Source organism: Oncorhynchus keta, chromosome 30 (genome assembly GCF_023373465.1).
Source record: "Oncorhynchus keta strain PuntledgeMale-10-30-2019 chromosome 30, Oket_V2, whole genome shotgun sequence".
Lineage (NCBI taxonomy): Eukaryota > Metazoa > Chordata > Actinopteri > Salmoniformes > Salmonidae > Oncorhynchus > Oncorhynchus keta.
In genome coordinates, this window is record NC_068450.1 from 58,223,979 (window position 1) to 58,244,434 (window position 20,456).

The 20,456-nt window shown below is 44.3% G+C and overlaps 1 protein-coding gene across 3 annotated transcripts in view; it reads left to right on the forward strand.

The window, feature by feature from the left end:
- Positions 1-6,579: 6,579 nt before the first annotated feature.
- Positions 6,580-20,456, forward strand: part of LOC118396087 (sodium channel protein type 2 subunit alpha-like) — a 40,223-nt gene continuing 26,346 nt past the window's right edge. Inside the window, exons 1-6 of one of the 3 annotated variants that reach the window (XM_052488658.1) lie at positions 6,580-6,883; positions 9,779-10,098; positions 11,891-12,008; positions 13,147-13,237; positions 13,810-13,938; positions 17,079-17,170. In XM_052488658.1, the coding sequence (XP_052344618.1) occupies positions 9,832-10,098; positions 11,891-12,008; positions 13,147-13,237; positions 13,810-13,938; positions 17,079-17,170 (697 nt within the window). In that variant the 5' untranslated portion in view covers positions 6,580-6,883; positions 9,779-9,831. Of the gene's footprint in view, positions 6,884-9,778; positions 10,099-11,890; positions 12,009-13,146; positions 13,238-13,809; positions 13,939-17,078; positions 17,171-17,368; positions 17,461-20,456 lie in introns of those variants that run through there. The other 2 variants (XM_052488657.1, XM_052488659.1) reach the window with 2 other exon arrangements.

Here is a 20,456-nt window from a genome sequence, read left to right on the forward strand (position 1 = left end):
GCCTAGTTAAATAAAGGTTAAATAAAATCCCCCTACTATTACAGCCTACGCACACAGATCTAAACTTATCCATCTTTAAACAGTGGCGGCCATGTTGATTAACATTTCTGAAAAGCGCTGCACCCTGACCCCATAGTGAATAGTCATATCTATAGGTGAGGAAATAGAGTCCGTAATTATAAAGCCCTTGATATGAACTCATTTTCCTCCTCTGTTTTCCTGTTATCTCAATGCACTATTTACTCGAGCCAGTTTATTGAATAGGTCAGAGGTTACTCGGGAAGTTTTGACTCTGGCTTGTGTGTGTTCCCCCTAGACTCCTACAGGTTTCCTGTCCTGCACAATTACATGTCCACCAGTAAGATGGAGGTTAGTAAGAAAACAATACCATCTGACTAAATGAACAGTTTGAAATAAATCAACATTTGACCGAAGCAAGCACAATTCCTTTAAAGTGTATAGAGGCCATTTATTCTGAATTTTCCCTATCCAGTTTTTACTATTTTTTCACTCTTGGAATAATCAGGAAGTGCAGTAGATATACAGTGTATTGAGTGGCTAACTAACTCCCAACACCCACTGAGTACTATGGCATGATATAACCCTAAATACCACAGAGCTGTAAGGGTCAAGCTGTTGCAAGGCACTCACATTCACCACTAGCCCTCTAATGAAAACGTTAGCAGAGTCACAGTCAAATGTCAAGAGGGGACAGGAGCCATGAGCTCCACCTCAGTCACATAGCTGACATTGTTTCAGGAGCACAGTGAGGTCAGTCACATGCTCTGCCAGCCTGATAAACAACTAAAGATTTTGTCACAATATGGACTTCCCAGCCACCTTCAATTGTCTCCATTTCTACTCGAGGAGAATGTAATGTATCTGGAATGTCACATTGTGACAATTTTTTTAAATATATTTTTTGCATATGCCTGTGGTCACTTTGAATGTCAGGTCGAGGTTTAGATCAGCGCTTGATCAATAGTTTGATTAGATGCCTGAAGGCTTATGAAGAGGGTGTTTGGAGAAACCCGAGTTTGTTCTTCTTGAAAAGTCATGCTAAGCTGAAGTCATGGGTGTGTCTGTCGATGGAGTGATCGTTGATTGGGAGATTATGTATGAGTGTGTGTGTGTGTGTGTGTGTGTGTGTGTGTGTGTGTGTGTGTGTGTGTGTGTGTGTGTGTGTGTGTGTGTGTGTATGTGTGTTTGCGTGATGCGAGTGTACAGTGCATTCAGTAAGTATTCAGACCACTTTACTTTTCCACATTTTGTTACATTACAGCCTTATTCTAAAATGGATTCAATGTTTTTTTCCCCTCATCAATCTACACACAATACCCCATAATGACAAAGCAAAATAAGGTTTTTAGAAATGTTTGCAAATATATTTTAACATTTAAAAAACGGAAGTATAACATTTACATAAATAAGCACCTTTGGCAGCGATTACAGCCTCGAGTCTTCTTGGGTATGATGCTACAAGCTTGGCACACCTGTATTTGGGGAGTTTCTCCCATTCTTCTCTGCAGATCCTCTCAAGCTCTGTCAGGTTGGATGGGGAGCACAGCTATTTTCAGGTCTCTCCGGAGATGTTCGATCGGGTTCAAGTCCGGGCTCTGGCTGGGCCACTCAAGGACTTTCAGAGACTTGTCCCGAAGCCACTCCTGCATGTACTTGGCTGTGTGCTTAGGGTTGTTGTCCTGTTGGAATGTGAACCATTGACCCAGTCTGAGGCCCTGAGTGCTCTGGAGCAAGTTTTCAGCAAGGATTTGCAAGGATCTCTCTGTACTTTGCTGGGTTCATCTTTCCCTCGATCCTGACTAGTCTCCCAGTCCCTGCCGCTGAAAAACATCCCCACAGCATGATGCTGCCACCACCATGCTTCACCATAGGGATGGTGCCAGGTTTCCCCCAGACGTGACGCTTGTCATTCAGGCCAAAGAGTTCAATCTTGGTTTCATCAGACCAGAGAATCTTGTTTCTCATGGTCTGAGAGTCTTTAGGTACCTTTTGGCAAATTCCAAGTGGGCTGTCATGTGCCTTTTACTGAGGAGTGGCTTCCGTCTGGCCACTCTACCATAAAGGCCTTATTGGTGGAGTGCTGCAGAGATGGTTGTCCTTCTGGAAGGTTCTTCCAACTCCACAGAGGAACTCTGGAGCTGTCAGAGTGACCATAGGTTTCATGGTCACCTCCCTGACCAAGGCCCTTCTTCCTCAATTGCTCAGTTTGGCCGGGCGACCAGCTCTATGAAGAGTGGTTCCAAATTTCTGGATGCCGATGAAGACAGCCCTCCGCACCTCTCTGATTCAGAGGGGTTGGGTTAAATGCGGAAGACACATTTCAGTTGAATGCATTCAGTTGTACAACTGACTAGGTATCCCCCTTTCCCTTACGTAAATAAGGTATTTCTAACATTTCAAAAAACCTTGTCATTATGGGGTATTGTGTGTAGACTCATGAGGTAAACATTTGATTTAATCAATTTTAGAGTAAGGCTGTAACATACATCAAACGTGGAGAAAGTCGAAGGTTCTGAATACTTTCCGAATGCACTGTATGCCTGTGTGTGTTTCTGTGTCTGTGTGCTCGGCGTGTATGTGACAGAAACTCACACGTATTACTTTCATCACTGAGACGGTAATGAGAAGAGAACAGTGTAACCATGATGACAGGCAGCTTCGGGAACTTCCCTTGCTTAGGAGCCAGGCGAATGTCAAACAGTCAGACACTCCACATGGGCGCCAAGGTTGATAACCAGCACTACATCTTTTTTTATTCACTATGACAGCATTGAAAAAAAACGAAAAATGTCATGTTCTGTGTTAAATTCACGTATATTTTGAGGGGTTAGATGTGTATTTGAAGGGGATGGATAATTAGGAGATTGGTGGCACACTGCTTTCTTGGCTTGTTGTAAAAATGCACTTTCACCAGCAGAGGGCGGGGACCTGCAAGAATCACAGGGTGGCTCTCCTTCAGGAGGCACACACACCCACTGCTTGCAGGTTCTCCCTGAGTGCCACTTCAGAGAGAACACATGTTGCTCTTAAGTTGGAAGTGCAGTTCTTTAGAATGCTCAAGTATGGCTTGTGCTTAGAAGACAGATCAGTAGCCTTTTTCACCCACACTACAGCCCATCTGACAGAGTGCCTGCGTCCCAATAGTCTACAGTGGCACCCTGACCTTCTGTCCTATCCTTCGTCTTCTGCATTCATCTGAATGAAAACGGCTGGATAGGTGGAAGAAAAATAATCTAATAGGATTTCTTCCATTATATTTGGTGTTTTCAGATTGGTGAATTTGTGGAGGATCAAGATCACCAATGAGCTGGAGTTTCTTTTCAGGCCGAGGCTACGAATAGAGAGTTTTCGCTCCCGTCCCTCCCCTTCTGGAAACTTCTTTCCCAAATCTAAGAATCCAAATCCCATACTGTGCATGTGTTATTCACACACATTCGTGTTTCTCTCTTTATTCACCCTCTTCTGAAGCCTCAACCAATTCAGATTGATTTGATGATGTAGCCTATGTCACTTCCTCATATTTCTGAACACACGTTCCAAAATTATACAGTGAGCTCCAAAAGTATTGGGACAGTGACACATTTTTTAGTAGTTTTGTATTTGTAAATAATACAATGAGGGCAGACTGATAGCTTTAATTTGAGGGTGTTTTCATCCATGAACCGTTCAGAAATTACAGCACTTTTTTTTACATAGTCCCCCCATTTTAGGGGACCAAAAGTATTGGGCCAAATTCACTTGTGTGTATTAAAGTAGTCAAAAAGTGTAGCATTTGGTCCCATATTCCTAGCACACAATGATTACATCAAGCTTGTGACTCTACAAACCTGTTGGATGCATTGACTGAGTGAAAAAGTTACACACAAATATCACATTTTAAAGACATGCAAAACCTCTCACTATTACAATAACTGAAGGTTTTTGGGCGCGATATATTTGTGCATCTGTAACTTTCTCACTCATCATTATGCACAATTTATTCAGGACTATCCTCAATCATGGTAACTTTCAAATGAATGTAGATGTGTTTCGAAACATATTCCATTTGTATTTACAATAAAGTGACTCCAAAATGGCACAATATAGAAATATTTATTTCTGTTGGGCACAAAATGATCTGAAACACATCCAAGACAAACAGCAAATGCATCCAACCAGTTTGTAGAGTCACGCGCTCGATGTAATCATTGCATGCTAGGAATATGGGACCAAATACTACTACACTTGACTACTTTAATACACATCGAAGTTAATTAGTCCCAATACTTTTGGTCGCCTAAAATGGAGGGACTGTGTACAAAAAGTGCTGTAATTTCTAACCGTTCACCTGATATAGATGAAAATACCTTCAAATTAAAGCTGATTCTCTCCACTTAAACCTCAGTCATTGTTATCGTTTTAAATCCAAAGTGCTGGAGTACAGAGCCAAAACAACAACAAAAAGCGTCACTGTCCCAGTACTCTTGCAGCTCACTGTATAAGAAGTCTAATTTACAACCGTCTATCTGTTGTAACGGATATTGCCGTAGCACAAGCAATACGTAGTCGACACATTGCATTGGGGCAAAAACAATTCGCGTTTTGTGTGATGTAATATTTGTAGTTTGCTGCCATATAGTTAGCAGTCTGCCTCAAGTTTAGCCAATGTTTGCCAATATGCTAAACAATGGTTTAAACATTACGTCGCTATTGACTGCCTGTCTGTGACTTACTTGTACGATATGCTGTGTAGTCTACATATAACTTGCCTATCGGCATGTAACTCCCCTCCTGAATAAAATACGGAATTGCTAAACAACCTGTTCGTGTTCTGCTTATTTTTGCAATAGCTTACTGTTACAACAGATCTACGTTTCTTCGAGCCGTCTCATGAACAAGCGGAAGCAGAGTTATGGAGTGACTGAGTAGCAGCTGAGAGGTAGGCTAGTGGAACTTGCATCGAGGCATCTCCGTATTTTTTGGCAACATCAAGACAGAAAATCCGGACCGCCAATCCATTCTATTTAATACAGTCTATGTCAGACTTCCCAAAAAAATGTATTTGACACATTTCTATTATTGGATTTCAGAAAACATTCACACAAACAATACAAGACGATAACCAATGATAACCTGGATGGTTGATGCTATGTAATGGCCAATAAGAGGCTTTGAAGCCATCGGTCGCCATATTGGCACTCCCCAGAAGGAGCAGTCCTCCATAGGAATTAAAGGAATTCAACATCATGTCAATAAAGGGACAAAATTGCATGTATTTAAATATTTCTTTTTTTGTAGTGGGCAAAGTATCATTAGCACTCTCAAATGTGTTTTTTTAAGGAATATGTTTTATATATATAAAATAATGTTAAGTTCCCTTAATATAATTTAAATGTATGCATTAAGGTGTCTCTTATAGAACATACTTGTCAAAAACGAATGTAGACATTAATAAATGCATTTCAAAATATTTTTTTACAACGGAGGGGAGTACCAACATGGCTGTGTGGTGGCATTAAAACAGCGCCCCTTATCAGACATCTAGAGATATCATTGGCAATTAGCCAGATCCATAATTATTGGCACCCTTGATAAAGATTAGCAAAAAAATACTAACATCCCTGTTTTCAATATTCTAGCACCCTCTCCTTGCGAGGATAATGACACTGAGCCTTTTTAAGTCGCTCTGGATAAGAGCGTCTGCTAAATGACTTAAATGTAAATGTAAATGTTTGTCAAATGTTTTATGAGAGAACACATTATTGGAGAACACATTGGGAGGGATCTTAGACCATTCCTCCATACATAATATTTCCACATACTTGATATCATTCCTCTGCTCTTATGGACTGACTGACCTCTTCAACTCAATCCACAGTCTTTCAATGGGGTTCAAGATGTTGATTGGTCATGAACAGTGATTGTGCCCATAGAAATAGACGTGGCGTGTGCGCGCAGGGGGAGTGCGGAGTGTTCCCATTGGGGGCCCGAGTGAAAATGTTTGGGAACCCCTGACATAGACAATTAATGACAATACATTATTATTTAAGCTACCTTCTCATGCTTCTTTCTTATAATCTCCAAATTATGGCTTTACTTTTTTATACATGGGTTCCGCAATTAGATAATTTAATTTGTTATAATACATATCAATGACAAGAACCCTATTGTTTAACTGATTTGCCTTCAATTGACATATACATTTCTTGCAATGCATTTATCAAAATTGGCAGGGATTTTGTGGTCTCTAAATGTGTGTTACTCAAACACACGAACGCATTGAGCAAACGTTGATCACGATAATATTTCCGATCGATATGGTTCAAGTGGCTTGAGTCATTTGCGGTCATGTCTCGACAATGGAAAAATAGATGTCACCACTGCTTCTTAGATGACTCTAGTGTCATATGGACATAAGATATTCTCATGGTCATAAATGAAACACTGCTTCTTAGAGAATGTAGTGGCAAAATGCAAATGTTTATCCATATTTCAGCTAACAGCATCCATAGTGGATCCATTACAAGGAATAAGCAACCCGTAAGGGTAAGGGCACGCCCAGGCACTGTGAGAGATCCATTCACACCCATTCAGTTGGGTGGCTGACGCGCGCTTGGGAACCTTTGTTACTCACTCACGTCGCTGTGTTTTCAGGGATTGTGGTGATTGAGAGAGATAGCCACTCTTGTTATTTAGTGTTCCTCGCCCTTTCCAACTATTATCTGAGTGCCTCGGTTTTTGGAGACTTATGTGCGTGTCAGATGGTGGTGGCAGGGCGGAGATGTTACACATGAGAAGCGGTCAATTCGAGGAAATACACGGATACGTCAATATGGCGACAGCTGCCGCCTCCCCTGCTCGTTTTGAATCCACGAAAATTAAGGTATGGCTACTAGCCTCACTTTCTCTTTCAGATTATACCTGTAGCCTGTGCTTATTGTTCGTGATAAGGCTACGCAACGTATTTAAAAGCAAACCACTGCACTTGTCGAGACGGATTTATTAGCCATCAATCGATTCCTAACTTGTTTCACACCTTCATGTGCTTGGCTATGCGTCTCATGATGACAACATACCCGTGTCTCTGTTAGTAGCTTACCAATTTGTTTCTGTCTGCCGTTTGGTGTATGAGCCCCAAATTGGTGTTTTCTGTGTTGATTCGCGTTTCAGCACCATGGACAGCAGACGTGTTCAGAGAAAATTTGGCTACGCAGCAATACGTACTAATATGAACGGTTACTACTACTCATATGTCACATGTTTTGATTTAACAACAGTGTGTATTGCTTTAATGTATGTCTTGAATACATACTTATGTGTTGATAACAGCCTACATAAAGTCTCGAGGGATTCGTGTGTCTGTGAACAGATCTGACAAATTCCAGCTGTGATATCGATCACCTGCTGAGTATGATATTCCCGAAGCTTCTTTATCCCTATCACAGACAGACATCATCATATTAAAACAACCTTTTTAAATGTGGAGGTCGACATTAGAAACATTCTTTGAATAAATGCCATCCACCCAGGACTACCTTTTGATTTTAAATGTATTCGGAAATGTAATGTCCATTCAAAACCCCTAATATACCAGACAGTATAGCTACCGATGCATGCTAGAACATGAGATACCATTTCATTCATCTTTAGAGTATAGAAATAATCAGTGTCTGCGGTGTTGTTAGACTCCAGGCAAAACCATCCTTCAGAGACTGGTTCAGTTGTGGGAGTGTGTACTAGCATAGGGTCTAGTTAACCTCTCATAGGGCTCTTAGGTGACGTGCTGTCAACTAACTCACACATCGGATCAGTGGATCCCCAGGCTGTCTTTAGAACACAAGCAGATGTGTTTATGAAGCTCCCTATGGGAAAAGCTAGCTAGCACAAAGTGACAGAGATATTGTCTACAGTACAAAGAACCATAGGATATATGAGGTCACTGTAATTCCTCATTTATGGCCTATTCCATGCCATGAATTAGAACAAAGGTGATTTCGAGTCACACTTTATTTAGACAGTCCTGACAATCCATCTGTAGATGCTGAAACGATGGTCATACTATCAACAAACTCTCTGTTGATAAGCAACTGGTTGTTAAGGTTACGGTTAGGTTCAGAATAAGGGTTATAGGGTAAGGGCTAGTGCTAGGATAAGGGTAACGGTTAAGTTTAGGGTTAGGATAAGGGTTAGGGTTAGTAGATAGTTAATTGAATTGTTATTTATAGTCTGTAGAAACACCAATCAACTCTGAAAACACCTACTTTGATGTCAGTTGCTCAAATGGCAATCAGAAACCAAATGGTGTTAACCTGATGAATGCAAATGTGATGCCTCCTCGGCTGGCCTAGGAGCCCCATGGAAGTGTATGCTGGGTGCTGTGCCACTGTTTTGGATGTGCCATGTGTCAGTAGTAGCCTCATAAGTCAGACAGTATAGGGTTGCTAGGTGACACAACTGCAGCTCCTCCATTGTTTCAGAAATATGACATGGTAAAGACTGACAATGAAGGCTATGTCAGTAGTACCATTCTGTAACGAGGATCACAGTGCTAAAGATGTGATGAGAGAGGAGCCGGTGGGGGAACACAGTCGTATTCCCTGGCCCCTGCTCCCAGACAGGAAGGCCCCACTGACCTCACTGACCTCTGAATATGTGTTGTCTTAAAGTTACAGGCTTTGTTCTAAGGGCCCACTTGGGCTTTAGGGGAGTGCTTGTTTGTATTTCTCCCTGGGCCTCTGGAGGAAACAGGGTAGGCCTTTGGAGAGAGGGACAAAAAAGATAAATGTCGGAGAGGAAGGTGTGTGTGGGCGTTGATTGATGTTGATGGAGAATCAGGCCATGGTGAGAGAGAAAATGAGTGTTTATTTCCATCACAGATGTATCCACAATGCGTGTGATCTATCCACAGCAGTTGGCTGTGTTTAAATCAACCCCAGTGACAACCCTGGGGACATATTGAAAGTCACCTACATAGAATTACATTTTAATAAGCTTTAAAAATCTCTGTGGTCAGCTACATCTCATTTAACTTGGTGACCACTTCCCTTCTCATACAAATATAATTTTTTATTCGGCTGAAACAGGCCTCTGATGTCCAGTTTGGTTGGCCTCGGCCAAGGCTGTCTGTGTCCCTCTGCATCAGTTCAGGTCCCTCTTCGGCTGTCACCAGCCTCAGCCCTCTCGCCTTGCCCTTGTCCCCGCATATGACCCCCTGGGCATCTCGAAAGAAAGACTACCCAGAGTTCAATGCGGGCAGAGGAACTGTGCGAACCCTCTCTAATGTCTCCCTTCCTTTTCACTGTGTGTGTGTGTGTGTGTGTGTGTGTGTCTGGTTGACAGTCATCCAGGGTTTCACTCTCAACAGTAGATATATCTACATGCATGAGCTGCGTGCACATTACCCTGTAATGCTCTTACCACGTTGATGTCTTTAAGAGGAAATATACTAGGATTAATGATGCTACACTAAGTCTCTTTCATCGTCCATCAGAGAGAGAAATAAACCAGCTCCCTGTGTATGATGATGTAATGGTATATCTGAACATGGTGCTACAGTACAGTAATTTACAACAGAAGTCATGGGAAATTAAGATTATATTGCCATTCATGTTTCAGTTGTATGTATTTGACGTTAATCTTAGGGGGAGGGGAGAGTATTTGTCTAAACATACAGTAGAGTATTGGCTGTATCCCAGGCCACTTGTCATGCACAACATGTGCTGTAGGCTAAATGTTGTAGCTGGGCCTTCCTGATCTCCCTCCCTCCCTCTCTCCCCAGCCCCATGCCCTGGCGGAGCCCCAAGCTTCCCTGTGAAGGAGCACCATGACAAGATGGCACAGCTGCTTGTACCGCCCGGACCTGACAGCTTCTGCCGCTTCTGTCCCGACTCGCTTGCCGCCATCGAAAGGCGCATTGCCGAGGAGGAGGCCCGGAAACCCCGCGTTGACCGCTGTAGCGACAGCAATGACGACAACGAGCCCAAGCCCAACAGCGACATGGAGGCAGGGAAGTCTCTCCCCTTCATCTACGGGGACATCCCCCAAGGCTTTGTCTCCACCCCTCTGGAGGACCTGGACCCCTTTTACTCCAACCAGAAGGTACTGGTCACACCCACACCTAGCCTAAATTCCAGATCTGTTTGTGCTGTCTTGCCAACTCCTATTTCATGTCATATGGGACTCAGGCTAAACCCCACCCACAACCTTTAAGGTTTGGTCTATTTTTCTATTCAAAAGCATTATGATACATTCACAAGACATTGCAAGACTCAATGGCAATCACATTAGCCCCTGCTGGCCAATAATGACACATAGGAGTTCACAGAATGTTCTGAATTTTAAACAAAGCTAGCATACTGTGCTCCAAAGTGGAAACATGGTGGCATGTCCTTATGCTGCCTTCATGTGCCATGTTGTGTCCTCCTTACATGGTGCCAAGGCTAACTAGCAGCCACACTCTAGGGTCCTCCTTACATGGTGCCAAGGCTAACTAGCAGCCACACTCTAGGGTCCTCCTTACATGGTGCCAAGGCTAACTAGCAGCCACACTCTAGGGTCCTCCTTACATGGTGCCAAGGCTAACTAGCAGCCACACTCTAGGGTCCTCCTTACATGGTGCCAAGGCTAACTAGCAGCCACACTCTAGGGTCCTCCTTACATGGTGCCATGTCCTTATGCTGCCTTCATGTGCCATGTTGTGTCCTCCTTACATGATGCCAAGGCTAACTAGCAGCCACACTCTAGGGTCCTCCTTACATGGTGCCAAGGCTAACTAGCAGCCACACTCTAGGGTCCTCCTTACATGGTGCCAAGGCTAACTAGCAGCCAACACTCTAGGGTCCTCCTTACATGGTGCCAAGGCTAACTAGCAGCCAACACTCTAGGGCCCTCCTTACATGGTGCCAAGGCTAACTAGCAGCCAACACTCTAGGGCCCTCCTTACATGGTGCCAAGGCTAACTAGCAGCCACACTCTAGGGTCCTCCTTACATGGTGCCAAGGCTAACTAGCAGCCACACTCTAGGGTCCTCTACATGGTGCCAAGGCTAACTAGCAGCCAACACTCTAGGGTCCTCCTCAGATGGTGCCAAGGCTAACTAGCAGCCAACACTCTAGCGTCCTCCTCAGATGGTGCCAAGCCTAACTAGCAGCCAATGCACAAGTGACAGGAACTGTGCGAAACTGTGGCCCCAGCTGAGCCTTTCATGTAATCATCAAGACACAATGTACTGTAGAAGCCCCTTCTGTAGGACGGCTGTTTACAGAGCCTACCTAACACTTTCACACTGCCATGATCAGACACACACATACACACCCACATAGACGGAAACACACACACACACACACACACACACACACACACACACACACACACACACACACACACACACACACACACACACACACACACACACACACACACACACACACACACACACACACACACACACACACACACACACACACACACACACACACACACACACACACACACACACACACACACACACACACACACACACATATCATGAGTCCATCTGTGAGAGAGAGAGGGACTGCCTGGCTGCTCTCCTGTCCTCTGGGGTTTGAGTGTGCCAGACAGAAGGATCAACACCAATAGTAACAGGGCCACAGGACAGCCTCAGCACACCATCAACACTGGAGGACAATGTCTTGGCCTTGCCTTGGTGCTGTGGTGGTGTGTACAGCTGGGATGGGTGTGTTTCACAGCCACAGTCACTTCTTGTAGTCTTAGTTCCATAGTCAGTTGAAGATGTACTACATATTACTGCATGTCATTTGGGCAACTCAACTCTTCCTCTCTCTCTCTCTCTCTCTCTCTCTCTCTCTCTCTCTCTCTCTCTCTCTCTCTGTCTCTCGGTCTCTTTCAGACATTTATAGTATTAAATCGTGGCAAGGCAATATTCCGTTTCAACGCCACTCCTGCCTGTTACATCCTAAGCCCCTTCAATCCTCTACGGAGAATAGCAATTGCAGTTTTAGTACACTCATATCCTTTCACATCTATATCAAGGTTTGGTTTGATATAGTTTGGTGTCATATAGAGCAAATACGTGAGAGTAATGTGACTAAATTGTATGTTGACTTTGAAAATATGTTATGGTAGGGGGGTCCCTGAGTAGTTTGTGACCATGTGACCTGACTAAGAAAAACTCTGGGTCGATATTTCTAGGCTGTATAGGGCATGGAGTTTTTCCGGGTAATTTTTTATTTAAAAAATACATATTTCACCTTTACTTAACCAGGTAGGCTAGTTGAGAACAAGTTCTCATTTACAACTGCGACCTGGCCAAGATAAAGCAAAGCAGTGCGACACAAACAACAACACAGAGTTACACATGGAGTAATAAACATACAGTCAATAATACAATAGAAAAAGTCTATATACAGTGTGTGCAAATGAGGTAGGATAAGGCAGGTAAGGCAATGAATAGGCCATAGTGAGTGGCTAAATAATTACAATATAGCAATTAAAACACTGTAGTGATACATGTGCAGAAGATGAGTGTGCAAGTAGAGATACTGGGGTGCAAAGGAGCAAAAAATAAAAAATAAATAACAGTATGGGGATGAGGTAGTTGTATGGTATATTTACAGATGTGCTATGTACAGGTGCAGTGATATGTGAGCTGCTCTGACAGCTGGTGCTTAAAGCTAGTGAGGGAGATGTGAGTCTCCAGCTTCAGTAATTTTTGCAGTACGTTCCAGTCCTCTCCATTCCTCTCCAAATAAATGGCAGCAGAGAACTGGAAAGAAAGGTGGCCGAAGGAGAAATTGGCTTTGGGGGTGACCAGTGAAATATACCTGCTGTAGCGCGCTCTACAGGTGGGTGCTGCTATGGTGACCAGTGAGCTGAGATAAGGCGGAGCTTTACCTAGCAAAGACTTATAGATGACCTGGAGCCAGGAGGTTTGGCGACGAATATGAAGCGAGGGCCAGCCAACGAGAGCATACAGGTTGCAGTGGTGGATAGTATATCGGGTTTTGGTGACAAAACGGATAGCCTATGGCCTATGGTCACAGAACACTCGGGGCCTAGTCCTCATTAATAGTTAGCCTTGATGTGACATTGCTTTACATGTGTCTTTGAACATGTTGGGTTCTTTCCTTGACTTGTGTCTCTGTACGATGTTCAGCATGTTGATCATGTTCACCATTCTGACCAACTGTGCTTTTATGACTCTGAGCAACCCCCCGGACTGGGCCAAGAATGTTGAGTAAGTAACTTACGTATATTCTAGATTTAATTCCTATAGGTTGCTTATTATTGGCTGTTACACTATTCAATTGACACCCGTTTTTAGAGCTTCCTTTGTAAGACACAAGATACAATTCTGTTTCCAGTGTGAGAATGCGTATTTGCGTTTCTCAGACATTTCTACTGTGAGAAACCATAAGAAATGAATTAGCATGACAATTCAAACATTGGCTACGCTCTAGTATCCACCACAGGAGGTTGGTGGCACCTTAATTGGGGAGAAATGAAGAGGAATAAGTGGAATTGTATCAAATACATCAAACACAAGGTTTGATGCAATTCCATTCGCACCGTTCCAGCCATTAATATGAGCCATTCTCTCCTCAACAGCCTCCACTGATATCCACACTAGCATAAGACTGACAATTGTTTTCTTGCCATCAAAATGGGAACAGAGCCTACACTGGCACAGGAGAAATAGTGTTGTTTTGGTCTCGCCGGAAAACAGTTATAAGATTTTGATTGAATAGGGCTGTTGTTGTTGACTTCCATAGCAACCATCATAATGCCTCTCTGTCTTGGTTTGATCAGGTACACATTCACAGGAATTTACACATTCGAGTCTCTCATTAAAATCTTGGCGAGGGGGTTCTGTGTGGGGAAGTTCACCTTCCTCAGGGATCCATGGAACTGGTTGGACTTCATGGTAATCTCCATGGCGTAAGTATTACCACAGATGTACAGTTGAAGTCGGAAGTTTACAAACACTTAGGTTAGAGTTATTAAAACTTGTTTTTCAACCACTCCACAAATATCTTGTTAACAAACTATAGTTTTGGCAAGTCGGTTAGGACATCTACTTTGTGCACGACACAAGTAATTTTTCCAACAAGATTATACAGATTATTTCACTTATAATTCACTGTACCACAATTCCAGTGGGTCAGAAGTTTATATACACTAAGTTGACTGTGCCTTTAAACAGCTTGGAAAATTCCAGAAAATGCTGTCATGAGTTTAGAAGCTTCTGATAGGCTAATTGACATAATTTCAGTCAATTGGATGTATTTCAAGGCCTACCTTCTAGCTCAGGGCCTCTTTGCTTGACATCATGGGAAAATCAAAAGAAATTAGCCAAGACCTCAGAAAAACAATTGTAAACCTCCACAAGTCTCGTTCATCCTTGGGAGCAATTTACAAACGCCTGAAGGTACCATGTTCATCTGTACAAACAGTATTACGCAAGTATAAACACCATGGGACCACACAGCTGTCATACCACTCAGGAAGGAGACGCGTTCTGTCTCCCAGAGATGAACGTACTTTGGTGCAAAAAGTGCAAATCAACCCCAGAACAACAGCAAAGGACCGTGTGAAGATGCTGGAGGAAACAAGTACAAAAGTATTTATATCCACAGTAAAACGAGTCATATATCGACATAACCTGAAAGGCCCCTCAGCAAGGAAGAAGCCACTGCTCCAAAACCGCCATAAAAAAATCCAGACTATGGTTTGCAACTGCACATGGGGACAAAGATTATACTTTTTGGAGAATGTCCTCTGGTCTGATGAAACAAAAATAGAACTGTTTGGCCAGAATGACCATTGTTATGTTTGGAGGAAAAAGGGGAGGCTTGCAAGCCGAAGAACACCATCCCAACCATGAAGCACGGGGGTGGCAGCATCATGTTGTGGGGGTGCTTTTCTGCAGGAGGGACTGGTGCACTTCACAAAATAGATGGCATCATGAGGGAGGACAATTATGTGCATATATTGAAGCAACATCTCAAGACATCAGTTAAAGCTTGGTTGCAAATGGGTCTTCCAAATGGACAATGACCCCAAGCATACTTCCAAAGTTGTGGCAAAATGGTATAAGGACAACAAAATCAAGGTATTGGAGTGGCCATCAGGTCCTGACCTCAGTCCTATAGAAAATGTGTGGGCAGAACTGAAAAAGCGTGTGCAAGCAAGGAGGCCTACAAACCTGACTCAGTTACACCAGCTCTGTCAGGAGGAATGGGCATGAATTCACCCAACTTATTGTGGGAAGCTTGTGGAAGGCTACCCAAAACGTTTGACCCAAGTTAAACAATTTAAAGGCAATGCTACCAAATAATAATTGAGTGTATGTAAACTTTTGACCCTCTGGGAATGCGATGAAAGTAATAAAAGCTGAAATAAATCATTTACTCTACTATTATTCTGACATTTCCAATTCTTAAAATAAGTGGTCATCCTAACTGACCTAGGACAGGGAATGTTTACAAGGTTTAAATGTCAGGAATTGTGAAAAACTGAGTTTAAATGTATTTGGCTAAGGTGCATGTAAACTTACGACTTCAACTGTATGGATGACATATTTCCAGCTAGGGTCAATAGAATAGGATATTATCTAGCATTGCTGACTATATCAACAACAAGCATGTTTGAGTATAGGATGATGTTTGTATTTCTCCTTTTTTAAGTATAATTAATATAACACTTCACTACAAAACTACTACTCATGTCACTAATCCAAATATCAATATACACTGACTTTACCAAACATTAGGAACACCTTCAGATGCTCCCCCCCACACCCCCACCCCACGTTCAAAATGCTGGCCCATGACTAGTGTGAAAAACCCAGCAGCATTGCAGTTCTTGACACAAACCGGTGTGCCTGGCCCCTACTACCACACCCCATTCAAAATCTTTTGTCTTGCCCATTCACCCCCTGAATGGCACAAATACACAATTTATGTCTCAATAGTTTCGAGGCTTAAACATCTTTCAATAACCTGTCTCCTCCCCTTCATCTACACTGATTGGAGTGGATTTAATAAGTGACATCAATAAGGGATCCTAGCTTTCACCTGGATTCACCTGGTCAGTCTATGTCATGGAAAGTGCAGGTGTCCTTAATGTTTCTACACTCTGTGGATATTCTGATTCTGCCATGTAACTTGAAGGACTGGTTTGAAAAGTGTGGACACGGAGGTCTGTCAGGCCACAGAGGTCTGTCAGGCCACAGAGGTCTGTCAGGACACAGAGGTTAGAGTTATGAGGTCAGAGCAGTGCTCTACACTCAACACTCTAGACCAGTGGTATTCAAACTTTTTCAGTGGAGACCCCATTTTTTTTTTTGCCAGAACTTCTGGGGACCCTGTTTATTTTGTTCTCGCGACCCCACCCCAAATCTAATGATGCAGCCATAATTCATGACATTTCTGGGGACCCTGTTTATTTTGTTCTCGCGACCCCACCCCAAATCTAATGATGCAGCCATAATTCATTACATTTCTGGGGACCCTGTTTATTTTGTTCTCGCGACCCCACCCCAAATCTAATGATGCAGCCATAATTCATTACATTTCTGGGGACCCTGTTTATTTTGTTCTCGCGACCCCACCCCAAATCTAATGATGCAGCCATAATTCATTACATTTCTATTTTTACATTAACAAATAGTCATCAATTAATTCCATTTGAATCTCTCTTCACAATGAAAAGAAACCATTAACTACATTTACTAAATAAAATTGTATTTTTCAAGTAATCTTTCTCAAAAACGTATATACTGTATATATGATATCTAACGTATTCCTGTTTATGGTGTAGTGTATTTGATCTAATTAATTCCACTGTGAAAGTGTGTGCTTGACGTGTATTCATATGCGCGTATGTGTGTACCTGCGTCTGTATGTGTGTGTGTGTGTGTGTGTGTGTGTGTGTGTGTGTGTGTGTGTGTGTGTGTGTGTGTGTGTGTGTGTGTGTGTGTGTGTGTGTGTGTGTGTGTGTGTGTGTGTGTGTGTGTGTGCATTTGCAAGTATGTCAGCGTACAACGCTGATTTTTAACTGTGCATTTAATCCTGCAGGTATGTAACAGAGTTTGTAAACCTAGGCAATGTTTCAGCTCTGCGCACTTTCAGAGTTTTGCGAGCTTTGAAAACTATCTCGGTCATCCCAGGTAAGAACCTATGCCTGCTCTCACACCCGTCAGCCAAGATGTCTTTTGTTTGTGACATTTGTCGACCCCCCCCAACCCCCAACCCCCTTGTGTTGTCATGGTGTGTGTCCTGTGTGTGTGACTTCCCCCTTCCTTCCTTCCCTCGCTCCTCCTCCCTCCTCCCTCCCCCAAACCTCCCCCTGCTGCCTTCCCTTACAGATATGTGACAGAGTTTGTGGACCTGGGTAATGTCTCGGCCCTCAGAACCTTCAGGGTTCTCCGAGCCCTCAAAACTATATCAGTCATCCCAGGTGAGAGAGCCCAGGTCAGAGGTTAAAGGTTAAACACTTAAATGCTAGCAACAAGGCTATAAGCTAACAGCTAATGGCTAATTCACTCCATCTGAGACACGGTAACTGCTCATCTCACGTTTAGCTTAGCTTAGCGTTGTTGCCTCTGTCACGCTCCCTTTCCAAAGGCCAGTAAAGCAGGAATCCGGGCCCACTCCATCGAGATGGAAAAGATTCCACACATTTAGCCTCAATCATGATGTTACTTTCACTTTCTTCCTGTAATTCTCTTTCTTTGTTATCTTGCCCTTTGGGGAAATTAGGTATAATATTTATGATTTGTTTGTCTTTTTATGCATGAGACATTGCAAAAGCCAATTTGTGTGGTGAGCATTTGTGTCTAGGGTTCCCCCTCTGTCCTTGTTCTATGTTGCATGTATGTCTTGTTCACTGTGTATGGTGGTTGTTGAATAGGGATGTACTAGAGTGATGCTAGGCAATGCCATGACACACACTCTCACAAAGTTTTAATCTCTCTGTTTCATGGATGAACCAATCACATCATTGGACCCATGATTAGTGGGGGTCTCTAACCTCAACCTACATCAGCGGGTCAGGTTACCTTAGTGTTCTTGGGCACAGTGACTATGGTGGTCTGCTTGAAACATGTGGGTATTACAGGCTTGGACAGGGAGAGGTTGAAAATGTTAGTGAAGACACTTGCCAGTTGGTCAGCGCATGCCCAGAGTACACATCCTGCTAATCCGTCTGGCCCTGCGGCCTTGTGAATGTTGACCTGTTTAAAGGTCTTACTCACATCAGCTGCGGAGAGCATTTACATTTACATTTAAGTCATTTAGCAGACGCTCTTATCCAGAGCGACTTACAAATTGGTGCATTCACCTTATGACATCCAGTGGAACAGCCACTTTACAATAGTGCATCTAAATCTTTTAAGGGGGGATTACTTTATCCTATCCTAGGTATTCCTTAAAGAGGTGGGGTTTCAGGTGTCTCCGGAAGGTGGTGATTGACTCCGCTGTCCTGGCGTCGTGAGGGAGTGTGTTCCACCACTGGGGAGCCAGAGCAGCGAACAGTTTTGACTGGGCTGAGCGGGAACTGTACTTCCTCAGTGGTAGGGAGGCGAGCAGGCCAGAGGTGGATGAACGCAGTGCCCTTGTTTGGGTGTAGGGACTGATCAGAGCCTGGAGGTACTGAGGTGCCGTTCCCCTCACAGCTCCGTAGGCAAGCACCATGGTCTTGTAGCGGATGCGAGCTTCAACTGGAAGCCAGTGGAGAGAGCGGAGGAGCGGGGTGACGTGAGAGAACTTGGGAAGGTTGAACACCAGACGGGCTGCGGCGTTCTGGATGAGTTGTAGGGGTTTAATGGCACAGGCAGGGAGCCCAGCCAACAGCGAGTTGCAGTAATCCAGACGGGAGATGACAAGTGCCTGGATTAGGACCTGCGCCGCTTCCTGTGTGAGGCAGGGTCGTACTCTGCGGATGTTGTAGAGCATGAACCTACAGGAACGGGCTACCGCCTTGATGTTAGTTGAGAACGACAGGGTGTTGTCCAGGATCACGCCAAGGTTCTTAGCGCTCTGGGAGGAGGACACAATGGAGTTGTCAACCGTGATGGCGAGATCATGGAACGGGCAGTCCTTCCCGGGAGGAAGAGCAGCTCCGTCTTGCCGAGGTTCAGCTTGAGGTGGTGATCCGTCATCCACACTGATATGTCTGCCAGACATGCAGAGATGCGATTCACCACCTGGTCATCAGAAGGAGGAAAGGAGAAGATTAATTGTGTGTCGTCTGCATAGCAATGATAGGAGAGACCATGTGAGGTTATGACAGAGCCAAGTGACTTGGTGTATAGCGAGAATAGGAGAGGGCCTAGAACAGAGCCCTGGGGACACCAGTGGTGAGAGCGAGTGGTGAGGAGACAGATTCTCGCCACGCCACCTGGTAGGAGCGACCTGTCAGGTAGGACGCAATCCAAGCGTGGGCCGCGCCGGAGATGCCCAACTCGGAGAGGGTGGAGAGGAGGATCTGATGGTTCACAGTATCGAAGGCAGCCGATAGGTCTAGAAGGATGAGAGCAGAGGAGAGAGAGATAGCTTTAGCGGTGCGGAGCGCCTCCGTGATACAGAGAAGAGCAGTCTCAGTTGAATGACTAGTCTTGAAACCTGACTGATTTGGATCAAGCAGGTCATTCTGAGAGAGATAGCGGGAGAGCTGGCCAAGGACGGCACGTTCAAGAGTTTTGGAGAGAAAAGAAAGAAGGGATACTGGTCTGTAGTTGTTGACATCGGAGGGATCGAGTGTAGGTTTTTTCAGAAGGGGTGCAACTCTCGCTCTCTTGAAGACGGAAGGGACGTAGCCAGCGGTCAGGGATGAGTTGATGAGCGAGGTGAGGTAAGGGAGAAGGTCTCCGGAAATGGTCTGGAGAAGAGAGGAGGGGATAGGGTCGAGCGGGCAGGTTGTTGGGCGGCCGGCCGTCACAAGACGCGAGATTTCATCTGGAGAGAGAGGGAGAAAGAGGTCAGAGCACCGGGTAGGGCAGTGTGAGCAGAACCAGCGGTGTCGTTTGACTTAGCAAACGAGGATCGGATGTCGTCGACCTTCTTTTCAAAATGGTTGACGAAGTCATCTGCAGAGAGGGAGGAGGGGGGAGGGGGAGGAGGATTCAGGAGGGAGGAGAAGGTGGCAAAGAGCTTCCTAGGGTTAGAGGCAGATGCTTGGAATTTAGAGTGGTAGAAAGTGGCTTTAGCAGCAGAGACAGAGGAGGAAAATGTAGAGAGGAGGGAGCGAAAGGATGCCAGGTCCGCAGGGAGGCAAGTTTTCCTCCATTTCCGCTCGGCTGCCCGGAGCCCTGTTCTGTGAGCTCGCAATGAGTCGTCGAGCCACGGAGCGGGAGGGGAGGACCGAGCCGGCCTGGAAGATAGGGGACATAGAGAGTCAAAGGATGCAGAAAGGGAGGAGAGGAGGGTTGAGGAGGCAGAATCAGGAGATAGGTT